Source organism: Hydra vulgaris, chromosome 06 (genome assembly GCF_038396675.1).
Source record: "Hydra vulgaris chromosome 06, alternate assembly HydraT2T_AEP".
Taxonomy (NCBI): Eukaryota; Metazoa; Cnidaria; class Hydrozoa; order Anthoathecata; family Hydridae; genus Hydra; species Hydra vulgaris.
The window spans coordinates 20,342,501-20,357,697 of NC_088925.1; the positions used below are offsets into that span (position 1 = coordinate 20,342,501).

General features: G+C 26.2%; 1 protein-coding gene across 1 annotated transcript in view; it reads right to left on the bottom strand.

Moving 5' to 3' along the window:
• LOC100212543 (putative uncharacterized protein DDB_G0282133) overlaps positions 1 to 15,197 on the bottom strand; it is a 39,198-nt gene that overhangs the window by 11,807 nt on the left and 12,194 nt on the right. Inside the window, exons 6-7 of the mRNA XM_065799509.1 lie at positions 10,818 to 11,027; positions 2,150 to 2,357 (exon numbers count right to left, since the gene is read on the bottom strand). Coding sequence (XP_065655581.1) covers positions 2,150 to 2,357; positions 10,818 to 11,027 — 418 coding nt within the window. The remainder of the gene's footprint in view (positions 1 to 2,149; positions 2,358 to 10,817; positions 11,028 to 15,197) is intronic.

The window sequence follows — 15,197 nt, forward strand, 5'->3', positions numbered from 1 at the left end:
TTTGAAAGTTGATTTACAATGAATGGTTATTCTTTCTTATCTAATGTCATAAGACTTTGTTGTTTTTGAACAGGTATACTACATGATGATGTTTTTGCTCTACGCAATTGGTTCTCACTCAGCATAATATGATACATTGAATTAACATACATTGCATCTAGTAGTATATCATTGTCTAGGAAAGTTTATTCCCTATTTTGCATTGATCTATTATTTGAATCTGTAACACCTTTTCATCAAAAAACTATATTGTTGAAAACCTGTAGTTGAATGGTTTAATTACAACTGGGTTAACTTTATTGTTGTTTTTATCTTTCACAAATTTCTATGTATCAATAAGTCTCTTTTCTAAACTTTTAAACTTTTTTGTGCTTTTAAAATTAAAGATGGCACCACCATTTTTATTATTATATTTTATCCTCATTTTTGAAAAAAATATTTAAATACTGCTGCTTTGGTCTTGTCATCCATTTTATTTTTGTTGAAACTTTTTATAAAAATTTCTGTGAAATAGATATTAAGGTTACCAAAGGAAAACTATATAACCATATTTTATACCCTAAAAAAAAAGTATAAATTAGTTGAAAAAGATGTTTTTTTATATGCTATCCCTCAAGCTAACGTATAAAAATAATTGTTGGCCTAGCCTAAGTAACTAAGCTATTTGATTGCTGTTTCCCAATTATTAGTGTTGCAATGAACTAATCAAATACATCTTTCAGGAAAACACTTGTCTTCACAAAGCTTAATCAGAAAAATTCTTTATCTCTTCACATAGATAAAATATTTTTTTTCTGACATCATAAACCGTAGTTTACAAAACTAAAAATTCACTATATTTTTTTATAGATAAATATATTTAGAGCTAAATCAATCATTTTAATAACATGGTTATAACTTGTAGAACATGCATGTTTAAACAAACTAAATAGGAATCAATAAATAAAAAATAATAAAGAAATCATTTATAAAACATGCTTGACTTTGTTACACTAAGAAACTGCTAAGTAGGAAATTGAATAGCAGGCAAGCTTGAAGCAGTGGTTATATGAGTTCAAAACGCAAGATTTAATTAATACAGCTTTTTTATGAATACCTTAAATCTCAAGGCATTAAGTTAAGTTTACTTAACTTACAATTTAAGGAAAATATTTATAAAATTGAATAATAAAAAATGTATCAGAAAAATGTTTGAAAATATAAGTTTAATGCAATATTTAACAAAAAAATATAAAAAATAACAGCCTGTTTTATTGTAATAAAAAGTATAGAACAACAACAGTACAGTGTATATAACAACTTGATAAAGAAACAGCAAAAACAATACAAAAAAGTTTATTAAAAAAACTATTTCTTTAAATACAATAATAACTTAATACAATTAGGTGAACAAATACAACTAAAGATTACAAAATTCCTTATTAAAAAAAGCGAAAAAAAGCTCTAAGTTAAAAGCCCTATGCCAGAAAAGGCAGAAACGACCATTTGCTTAGGCATTAATATTGTAGACGACTTAATACTGTATTAAATATAACTTAATACTGAATTTAACACAGTATCTCACTCGATTCTCTAAAACTCATGCAATTCATTCATTGAAATTACTATGTTTCCTTTAAAAATATAGTATCTCACTTGATTTTTTCTTTAAAGAAGCAAAAAATAATTAGAATTTAGGATAAAGAAGTCAGTGCCAATAAAATTTATGAGAATTTACATGGCTACATTTATTAGAGCTAACAGAACTTTCATGGCTTCAGCTTTGACTTTTCTGAAAAATGCTCTGATCAGTCTAGCTCTGGCTCTAGGTAAAATTGACTTTTTGGCTCTGAGCTATGGTTTTCTACCTCTGCTAACCAGCATTGAAATTAAAAGGGTTAGGTACCTCAATACCATTTATAAAAAGTTTTTTGTAGTTAAAAACTAAAAAAATGTGACTTCACAAATTGGACCCTTGATGTACCCTTGATGTACCTTTGATGTACCCTTGATGTACCCTTGGACCTTTAATATGATGTTTATACATATACATACCTAGCAATAAATTTTTGAGTTTCTATTTAAAAGATATTTTTTTCAAAAAAAGTATTTGTATAATAAATTTTATGAGATAAAAATCAACTTGTACCTAATAAATTAAACCTTTTACCTCTTTTTAGAAATTTGAAGATCTCTTTGGTGATGCTTGAGAGCTTTTGGAAGTTCATCAAGGTCAATTAATGCATTCCCGATACATGAATGAGCATTAGCTATAACTTCTATTTTGTGTGGTAATTCTTTTTCATCTATTTCCTTTGTGAAATTTAAAAGATTTTTTGCAAGACGAAGTCCACGTTCAGGATCAAAATTACCTAAAGCTTTAAATGAACATATATATTCATATAAATATTTATATACTTATTGCATAAAGTAAAACTAAATTGAGAGTTACTTTATATTCACAATAAAGCTTGATTTAATTTTATTTTTCCCACTTTACTCCAGAATTAAAAAAGAAAAAAAAAAAAAAAAAAAAAGGAAAATGTTAACCAACTTAAACAGACTTTTCTTTAATATAATAATTTGAAACTAAATATACACAAAAACATTACCACGCACACAAAAAAATGATATATATATATATATATATATATATATATATATAACGAATATAATATCATATTATATTATATATATATATATATATATATATATATATATATATATATATATATATATATATATATATATATATATATATATTATAAGTTTGATTATATATATATATATATATATATATATATATATATATATATATATATATATATATATATATATATATATATATATATATATATATTGTAGGAATAATGTTAATATTTCCAGTAAGAGTGCTCAATACAGCATGTTATATAATTAGTAGAGCAAATAATATAGTGAAAACTAAATAATTATTAATAAGTATTTCAATTACATAACTAAAAGTTATGTAACTGTTATGTAATTATTTTTGCATTTTTGGGTCACCCTATCATAGATAAAAAATTAAAAAAAAAATATTTAAACCTGAAAATTTTGCCTGAAGTGGTTTTTAAATTTGACTGATAAGGTATTATATTTTATTTGTTTTTTAATTAATACACAATTAAATCTCAAACAAGAAAATCTCCACCACAACATCCCAATTTAGTAAGTTTTGAAAACGATTTAATTAAGCTAATTAAAAACATTTCATTTTCTACAATTCAAAACAATTTTCAAAAACAATTGCAAACTGACATGGTAAAAATAAAATCTTCAAGTAATGTTTTTGTCTTTGTTGATAAATTACGAAACCTGTATAAGCTAGATAAACCTTGGTATCATAAACTTTAGATGATATCAATAGTAAAGTTAGAAATGCTACACACATACACCAACCAAACCCTCAGTCGGTGTAGCAGCACTCCGTTGTGAGTCAGGCTATTTGTCAGCCGATATAGCAGCACTCCGTAGCAAGTCAGGCTATTTGTCAGTCGATGTAGCAGCACTTTGTTGCGAGTCAGGCTATAAGTTAATATTGTTAAAAACATTCTGGTCAATTAAATTTGTGTTTTTGCAGTTTTTTAAAAAAATTAGTAATTTGTAAATGCAACAAACTATAGAACTATATATATATATATATATATATATATATATATATATATATAATATATATATATATATATATATATATATATATATATATATATATATATATATATATATATATATATATATATATGCATATAAATATACTTTGGCAAATATTTTAAGATTGAGGTAAATTTTTTTTAATGGTTGCTTACTCTTAATATTGTTTAATTAATGGTAGAGAAGAGTATTTTAGCCCATTTTATTAGGAGAGTTTAATTAGCTTTTTCATTATCCAAGTAATACTCTTTATATAGGGCTACCATAGTCCTGATTTTCATCAGGACTGTCCTGATTTGAAGGGACTGTCCTGATTTGAAGGGTCTGTCCTGACTGTCCTGATCAGATGCCAAAATGTCCTGATTTTAAAAAACCATAACAAAAAAGAAAAAAATATCATTTTGACAAAAACTAAAAAATAAAGCAAAGAGAAAAATGTTGACTTGGCAACTCCAACTTCTCCATTCAATTTTTACTATTTTCTTGCAATTTTAGGCAGTGCTGGCAGAAATGGCAGTGGTAGCAGACATGATAAGGCATGGTCAGCTTCAGACATTCGACAAAACAATTCTGGGAATTGAAAAAACAAGAGCAAGTGCATGTGATATTGTTAATGAGATAAAAATTATTGCAGAATAATCTGAAGGAGAGATTTGAGAATAAGTTTATTCCACTGGAAGCTAAAAAGATACTTGCAAAACTATTTGAAGACGGAATTATTGATGAAATTGCTGTCAAAAAAGAATTTACTGGTTTTTACGAGAGATGTCTTTCTTATATTGACCTTTGGAAAGATAGCTTTGCTGATGTTGAAAAGTTCATGTGGATTCAAAACAGTGCAATAACATTTCCAGAGTTGGAAGAAGCTGCAGAAAGAATTAACCGAAAAATTGGACATACAGAAATAAATACTGATGAACTATTTGATGAAGTTGTTTTGGTCAAGGCATACTTGTCAACTAATTCTGAAACTTGGAAATCTGATGATATGAGTTGTGAAGAAAAATGGGTCCTGATGATAAAACATTTTGGAGAAAAGGGCATTTCAGTAGCAAATTTTTCACTGGTGTTGGAATACATTTTCAGTCTTCCTGGAACTTCAGCTGCTGTGGAAAGGGTGTTTTCAATGATGAACAATATTTGGTCTCCTGAAAGAGGTTCTTTGCTAGTTTCTACTGTGAAAAGTTTGCTTTTTTGTAAGTTAAATATTGATCTCAATTGCTCACAGTTCTATGAAAAGATAAAAAATGACCAGTTGTTCCTGAAAAAAGTACACTCTAGTGAAAAATATGACTGGTTTAAAAGCAAAGAAAAGAAATAATTCTTGTAGTCATTACAAAAATGTAAAATAAAGTTGGTTTTTAATGTTGTATTTTTTGTCATTTTCACTTTTAGTGTGACGAGTTTTTGTCCTGATCTAGACTTTCTGCTTATTTATATTTGTCGTGATTTGACAGGTTAAAAAAGACATGATGTCCTGATTTTTCTAAAATTTCATATGGTAGCCCTATCTTTATATATTTTGCAAAATATTGCATTAATATTTCTGTTTTTACCCCTATAACATTTTAAAGTTATGTTACGTCTCAATCGGTTACAATTGGTAACAAGGTTACTTTGTCTAATTTTTAATTAAATATTAAATAAATAAACTTGATTATGCAGTAAATGTTTGTTTATCATTGCCGTATTGCTGTCTTAAACATAGATTTTTTAACGGTACGTTAGGTCTTAATTTGTTACACTTTAAAAAAAAAAGAAAGACATAATGAACAAATTTGTATTTGTGACGTATTTTAACTACGTTTTAATTTTTAAATGTTTTACATTACGTTACATTTTTATGTTTTTTATTACGTTACTTTTAAATCTTTAAAAGTTGTATTTACCTTTAGAAAGTATTTTTTAAAACTAACCCACAAGCGTAGGTTAATGTTATTTTAAACTTTTTTAATTACAATAGTTTTGGAAAGTGTGCTATTGCGTTTTCAAAAATCAAATACATAAATAATCAAATACTTAAATAATATTGTTAATAAAACAATTTTGTTAAATATTGTAACTCATGAGTTACGGTATTTAATAATGCGTTTGTTGAGACATTTGTAACTAAAACATTTTTTTGAAAAAACTGCAAATTATCATCGTTTATTTTACTAATTTTTCACGAAAAAAAAATAAAGTTTCAAATCACAAAGTTAGGTCTCAATTATTTTATTTAAAATTATAAAAGTGCAACTTTTAAAAAGTGTAAACTAAAACTTAACTTAACGTTAAAAAAAACCTATATTTAAAACAAATTTTAACTATGTCTCATATTTAGATTTTGTTACATTTTTTTTGGTGAGTAATACAAGTATAATACTTCACAAGTTTTTATAAACCCACAAGCATAAAAATGTATGTGAAATGTCAACGTTTCTTTTGATATATATTTTCTTTTAATACAATTTTCAGCTTTAGACAATTGTTTGTATAGTTTTTACAATCTAACATGTGGTGCAATATCTGTCGACACTTGCTAAATCCATCTTACCAACATGACTTTTCTTCCTCACTCATCATTTTTTTAAATCTACATCCTCCCTCTGTAAATATATATCCCTAAATCCAAAGATATGAATGTATCTATAAAAAACATTTAATTAGATAGATACCATATTCACAATGTTATGTGTCTCATTAGGTCAAAATGTTATGTGTTGTTATGTAATATGTTACGCCTCCATTACGTAAAAATAACGGATATTTTGCAGGTAGTGTTATGTTACAATGTTACATAGTGTTACGTACAATGTTACGTCTCGGTTACATAAAAATAACAGATATTTTGCACATAACGTAACAAATCTCGTTTTCGTTACAATACGTAACGTAACTTTAAAATGTTATAGGGGTTACCTGCCTTAACTCCGGTTTCCTGGAAGTACCACTTTTCCACAACATTAATTTTAACCATTTCTATATTTATAACCAAAATCTTTTTTTTAAAATTTGTGTAAACATAATGTGTAAATAAAATTTATTTGATTTTAAAGATCCCAATAAAGTTCACGTGTCTTTTTTAATAAAACACTTGTTTAAAAAAAAACTTGTAAAAAAAAACTTGTTAAAAAAAAAAGTTTAAAGCTAAAAAATCATGCAAAACTATTAGTACTAAGGGGCTGTCCATTAATTATGTCAACAAGTTTTGGTAATTCCCTCCCCCTCCACCTTGTAAACAACTTGTCAAACTTCTTAAGACCTCATATAAAATTACATCAACATTTAATTTCCCCCCCCCTCCCCCCATAAAATTTAAATAGATGAAAACTTTTTTTTATATTTTCTAAGTAGTTAAATATATTAAAAAAGTAAAATTGTTGACATCAACTTTTCATGATCTCCCCCTCCCTCTTGTCAACAATTGTCAATAATTTTCAGACCCTCCCTCCCCCCTATTTTGTTAACGTAATTAATAAACAGCCCCTAAGTTACTTTTTTAATAAGTTATTTTATTAGGCAATTTAATGGAATTCCATTTGAACTTTTAAGAAAACCCTTGAGTAGCTTTTTGGCTTTTTATAAAAAAACAAGCTTGATTTGTAGGCAGAAAGAAAAAGGGAGTCCTACAGGAAAGCGGCCTAAAATAATTATATTTTTTTGCTTATTTCACTGTATTATCTCTTCTGTGGAGACTTTTTAACATAAAAGAATATTTATTGGCTTCAGTATATACATTGACTAACTTATAGCCTCCAGTCACAAGGGTGAGCCACTACATTGACTGAGTGTTTGGCATGGGGCAGCAATCTTTTATTTCATTATTTCAACAATGAAAAAAGAAAGAATGCTACCACATGTCAAACCTTCAGTTGATGTAGCAGCTTTTTTGATGCTATTTTCATACTCCTTTGCTATTTTTTTATGTCAGTTTATCTATTCTTCAAGTGTAGATAAATTGACATAAAAAAAATTTCTTTCTTTTTTTACAAATATTGTGATTAAAATTTGTTTCAACGCACGCTGTATGTATATATATATACTAATATAAATGTGTTAGATAAGCACTGAGACATCACACTGAAATAGCCTACTGCCAGGGGTTTCAGTACATATATTGACTATCTTATAGCCTGCTGCTGCAGGTCTGAGTGCTGCAACATCAACTGAGGGTTTGGGATGGGGTAGCAATCATTTCTTTCATTATTATTTTCTTCTTTTTTTTTGAAAAACCTATATACTGTAAAGATAAACAAAACTAGTAAGAATTTTCTGATCTATATATACTATAGCAGTGCATGTGATGAATAAAATCGCCCAATGCGATATTTCGTGCTCATAATACTGAATTATGTTATCAATGAGCGCAATTATGCGCGCTCAGCATCAATTCTTAACATGCTTGATTGAGGACATTTTAAACAACAGAAATGTTTTTAATTTAATTTAAAATAAATAATAGTTTGAAAAAAAAAATTAAGAATTTCTTTTATTTACAAAAGATGTGTGAAAAATTAAAAACAATAAAGTAAAAAAATCTTACATTTTTACAAAATCTTGTGGATTAAAACTTTTGATTTTTCAAAATTCAATCAAGTTTTAATTTTTTAATTTAAATTTTCTATTCTCATTGGGACGAAGCATTTTGAAAATAATAAACATTGTGTTCTATCTGCTAGCAGTATTGACTTCATAACTTTTAATTCATTGTTTGCACAAAATAGAAAACTGCTTTCTAATTTAAACTGAATGCGCCATTTAAATATTAGGTAAATAATATTTAATTGGTGCCATTTAAATATTGAGTAAATAATATTTAAATATATACTTGATTATATACTGAATAAATATATAATAGACTTTCACTAATATAATATATATTAGTGTAAGTGTATATAATATACAACTTATATACTGACGTATATTTTGAGAAATCCGTTTGCAAAACTAGCAACATTTATTCTTTTATTGTTTGTGAGCATGATTCCAAAAGTTTCAATTCAAAGTTGTATAAAAAATATATTTGGAATAAGTATGGTTTATTAAAACTTTTTTTTTAAATTTTAAGTTGCGTTTAGCTTTAACTTTTTTAATAAATAGACTCTAATATAAACTTAACTGATTCGAAGATACCAGTGAAAATATTTAGTTTTATATTAACTAATATTTGACAAAAAAATATTTGATATTCCAACGTCTTGATGTTTTTATTCATTAATTAATAGAATGTGATTGAACCTGTATGAAATCAAAGCTTTAATAAAGTTTTAGATAAACTTTTTACACTACATATTTATTTATAAGATATTTATAAATATTACACTAGATATTTATAAACATTACGCTAGATATTTATAAATATTACACTAGATATTTATAAATATTACACTAGATATTTATAAATATTACACTAGATATTTATAAATATTACACTAGATATTTATAAATATTACACTAGATATTTATAAATATTACACTAGATATTTATAAATATTACACTAGATATTTATAAATATTACACTAGATATTTATAAATATTACACTAGATATTTATAAATATTACACTAGATATTTATAAATATTACACTAGATATTTATAAATATTACACTAGATATTTATAAATATTACACTAGATATTTATAAATATTACACTAGATATTTATAAATATTACACTAGATATTTATAAATATTACGCTAGATATTTATAAATATTACACTAGATATTTATAAATATTACGCTAGATATTTATAAATATTACACTAGATATTTATAAATATTACGCTTGATATTTATAAATATTACACTAGATATTTATAAATATTACACTAGATAATTAAAAATATTACACTAGATATTTATAAATATTACACTAGATAATTATATATATTACGCTAGATATTTACAAATATTACACTAGATAATTATATATATTACGCTAGATATCTAATTGTTTAACATTTAAGTTTAGAATTTTCATTAAAGTGTTGCAAGTTTTGAGATTTTATTACATGGACTTTTATGCAATTCAAAGTTCTAGTTAAACGAATTTTTTTGTCAAATGGACCCTTAAAAAATGTACCAGTTAGCGAATGGTTCAACTTAACCAGGGTACAATTAGGCGGATAATATGATAAAGTTCAACTGGAATTTAAAAAAAATCATGCTGGATTTAGCTTTTAAATAGAAGAAATAAATAATTTTTAATTTGAACTTCGTCCCCATAAATTAAAATTGAAGTAAGTCATGCATAAATTATGGGTGATGTACATTATTATGAATATAACTTCTTTATTTAACAATATGCAAACTCTACTGTTTAAACATATTTTGACTTCAGCAAAAAATTTTTACTACAAATTTTCTATAAAATCAACTTATGATTTTCTCCCTCGCAAGTTCTTTAAATGAGCGCAATTTTTTACTCTCGCAACAAAACTAGCGAGCGCTATTTGCCACGCCCAGAAGGTCGTTTACAAGCATGTTTCACATGCATGGAGAGATTGCTCCTGCTTCATCACAAGGCCTGCTATAGTATATATATATATACATATATATATACATATATATATATACATATATATATATATATACATATATATATATATATATATATATATATATATATATATATATATATATATATATATACTATAGTATAAATATATATACTATAGTATAAATATATATACTATAGTAAATAAATATGTACTATAGTAAATATATATATACTACAGTAAATATAAATATATATGTATATATATATATATACTACAGTAAATATATATATATATATACACTATAGTAAACATATATATATTTATATATATACCATAGTAAATATACTATAGTAAATATATATACTATAGTGAAAAAAATAAATATATGTATATATATGTATATATATATATATATATATATATATATATATATATATATATATATATATATATATATATATATATATATATATATATATATATACATATAGATTCAGGTTTTATTAAAAACAATCAATCATTTAAAAAACTAAAAAAAAAACAATAAAAAATTAAAAAATATATATATAAATATGTTTATATAAATATAAACATTTAATTTAATCAAGCAGCAATAAACTGCTAAAAATTATTTTTTTTTAATTAAGAAAAATTATTTTTTAAAAAGTAAATTTAATTGAATACCATGATCAATATCTTCTAATTGTTGCAACACATATTTTCCAACATCAGACTTGCTTTTTTTTTTCACTGTGGATTTTAATTTCCTAACTTCTTTTTTGCGAGCATAAATTGGTCTCTGTTGTCTCCAAAACTCTGTTCTTGTCTCCAAAAAGCTCAAACCACCTTGAACAAGTTCATATATGGGACTTTTAGTGTTATTTTTCAAAAAACCTAAACAAAAACATCAACTTCATGTGAAATAATTTTCTGAGTTTTATCTTTAATATAAAAACTATAAATGTATTGTAATTCTTCCTGATAAAAGGAGAAACTGTATATTTGATTTACATTTTATGCTGTCTTATTAGTATGCAGTTTGTGTTCTGATCTGATTTTAATTGAATAATACAATTTTTATTTCTTTAAATCTTTTTGCATTTTTTTTCATTGTCATTATGCTGATTTGTGAGTTTTAATAATAATATTGAATTCTCCTTAAAAAAAGTTTAGTTTGTCTGTTTGTGTAAGGTGTGTTAATGTTATGGCTCCTGAAAGTGAATGCACTACATTGATCACATTAAACAAGGCTAGAATGAAGAGAACCAACATTCCATGTTCTAACAACCGAATTCAAACTGACAAAAGCCTACATATCTGTGAAACATTTAATGGGATCATGAACCATCGTAGATGTAATTGTCCAACCACCACAACTCTTAAATATTAAGAAGGCCTGCTGCCAAGATCTGGGGAATTCAATACATCAAAAGGCAAAGTGAGCTATGGGGATCACATCACTTCAGCCATGCTGGGTTCACCTTTTATCAAAACTGGGTGCCTGCATATTCAGTCAATTTGACAATCAACAGCAAAAATTTGTTTTCTGGCTTTTGGGGCAAGGAAATTTGGTCACCTCAAGTAAATTTGGTCAACTCATCAGATCTAAACCCTATGAACTATGACAAAAAAATCCTGAAAACATAAATTGCTATAGTGGAGATGCTCAAAATATCATTGAAAACGCGTGCCTGGGAAGAGATAATGGTGCAACAGTGTGAAAGTTTAGTTAGAAACATCAGCAAATGGCTTCCTAAATAATTGAAGCCAAATTAACTTTTGACATTGTAATTTTTTTATCATTGTAAACTTTAATTCATTGTTAACAATCTAACAAATGTTATTCTTTCTTGAGTTTGTGTGGATTAACTACTTATTATTTACAATCATTATTTATTTAACTATTTATACATATATATATATATATTTATATATATATATATATATACATATATATATATATATATATATATATATATATATACATATATATATACATATATATATATATATATATATAAATATATATATATATATATATATATATATATATATATATATATATATATATATATATACATACATATATATATATATATATATATTTATTTATATATATATCGTCAATATATATATATGCATTTTAATTTTTACTAATTTTATCTATATATATATATATATATATATATATATATATATATATATATATATATATATATATATATATATATATATATATATATATATATATATATAGTGTATCTATATATGCATTTGCTTACTATTTTTGCTTATCTTTATAACATACAAATTTTTCAGAAAATGAAGAAAAAAACAAAGAGTAATGAAAAAAATATTGCACCCCCATGCTTAACTCTCAGTCGATGTAGCAGCACTTTTTTAGGCAAGAAGTATGGTGTCACCGTGTTTATTTAAACACTAGTGATGTGCAAAATTCGAAACTTCGATTGCGAATTCGAAACTGACTTTTAGTTTTGTTTCGAATCAAACTTTTTTTTTAGTTTCGAACAATTCGAATTTTCGAAGTATAGTACCTTTGTTTTGAAGCGAACCCAAAATTAAAAAGAAAAAAGTTATACATAGATAACTTTTTTTTTTCACTTAGTAACGAGGATAGTAACGATGGTAATTGTTGAAGTATTGTCTGGGAATTTTTTAGTGGACAAAAAACGAATGGCAATAGAATTATAGGCATTTGCAAAATAGGAACATGCAAGTTACCTGTTCAGTGTCCAACTGGAGCAACAACATATCTTTATGCTCACTTACGTGCTGCTCATCTGAAAGCGCATAAAGAGTGTGTAGCGAGAAATGAAGAGAATCGTAAAAGAAAACTTGCAGAACAAGAACTGAAAAATGAAAATAAGAAGCAAAGTAAAGTTGATAACCTTTTTAATAAGAAAGCACATTGGTCGTCAAGTCATCCAAATGCCATCGCTATAACGAATTCAGTTGGTCGCATGCTTGCTCTAGACATGTTGCCATACGACTTTGTAGAAGGCAGAGGATTCAAAGAACTGATGAAATTAATGGAACCACAATATCTGGTGCCAAGCAGAACTACGTTTTCAAGATCAGTTGTACCTGAGTTATATTGTAGTGTAAAACAGAAAACCGCTAATGAAATATATCAAGATTTTGAAGATACTCCTTCATATTCATTCATGACTGACCTGTAGACTTCGAGGGCGCAAGATCCATTTATTTATTTCTGTCTGTCATATGTAAGCTTTATTATTTATTTATTTCTGTCTGTCATATGTTGAATTTGAGCTAAAGACATTTGCATTAGAAAACAAGCTGTTTCCAGGAGAACATACCGCGAAAGCATTCTTGAATCTTTAGACAAGACTATTGATAATTGGGAGCTTCCTCAGACTGTTCCAATTTATGCGTTGCGTGATAATGGCAGTAATATGAAAAGCGCCATGAATCTCTCACAATCATTTTATGATCTTTCTTGTTTTGATCACACTTTACAATTAACCATCAATGATGCCATAAGTGAAATTGATGGAATGTAGACTGTCCTTTCCAAAAGCTGTCGTATTGTGTCACATTATCACCATAGCTGCCAGGCTACACAGAGTTTGCACAGAGAGCAGAAGCGATTAGGAAAGGTAGAACGAGAACTGATAATCAATGTTGCTACTAGGTGGAACTCGGATTACTTTATGCTGAAGAGATTATGCGAAGAAAAAGATGCTATATCTGCAGAGCTAGCAATAAGTGAAAAAATTGATAACTTGACTAATGCAGACTGAAAGCTTGCTGAAGGCTATCACACAATTCTTGCTCCATTTGAACAAGCAAGTAGAGAATCATGTGGCAAGAACTACCCAACGTTGTCTATGAAAATTCCGGCTTTGCATGGCTTAAATCAGCAATTGCAGCGATTCATTAATGATCCTTCACATAAGGGTTGTGGTTTTTATTGCTCGAAAATTAAAGTTAAAACTAGACGTAGATGTTGTCCGAAAGTTTTTTCCATATTTTGTTGACAAAAAGTAAAAATTAAAATGCAAGACCGGAATTATTTTTTTTTATTAATTGAGAGACTGCCTGCCCCAACCAAACCCTCAGTCGATGTAGCAACACTCCCTTGCGGGTCAGGCTAAAAGATAGTAGATGTAGCAGCACTCCGTTGCGGGTCAGGCTATTTGTTAGTCGATGTAGCAGCGCTCCCTTGCAAGTCAGGCTATTTGTCAGTCGATGTAGCAGCACTCCCTTGCGAGTCAGGCTATAAGATAGTCGATGTAGCAACACTCCGCGCATGATTTACAGTAAAAAAAAATAAAAATAAAAACATTTTATTAAAAAAATTAAAAATAAAAACATTTTATTAAAAAAAATAAAAATAAAAACATTGTTTATATTGTTAAAAACATTCAGAATGTTTTAAAAACATTCAGAATGTTTTAAAAACATTCAGAAACATTCTGGTCAATTAAATTTGCGTTTTTGTGGTTTTTTTAAAAAACGATTAATTTGTCATTAATTAAAAGTCAAAAGTAATTAAAAGTGACGTAGGTGTTGGTGTAAGAATCACTTTTTTCCTTCCGTGCTTCCCAAACACAACAAACTATATATATATATATATATATATATATATATATATATATATATATATATATATATATATATATATATATATATATATATATATATATATATATATATGGACAATTCCATTTTTAACTTACGTTACATGCGCAACAACTTTATCAAATATTTGCCTATTTAAACTGTAAATTAAGCTTTTAGCTATTTTGTATGAAAGCTGTTAGTCTAAAGAATAAAAAATTTTGAGTGTGGCCAAAAAAGAGCGAACTTTTTACTGAAAATGCCACTTAACTTACATTACACAGAAAAGCAGTTTGTATTAGAAACTTCTACAAGATGTTAAGAATTCTATGCCAATTTAAAAAATATATAAATTTTATCAGAGGTGACCAGCTAAGGTAAATAAACTTGTTTTTTTGATACTATGAATTTAACTTATGTTACATCACTTACATCACTGAGCAATATTTATAGTGGATT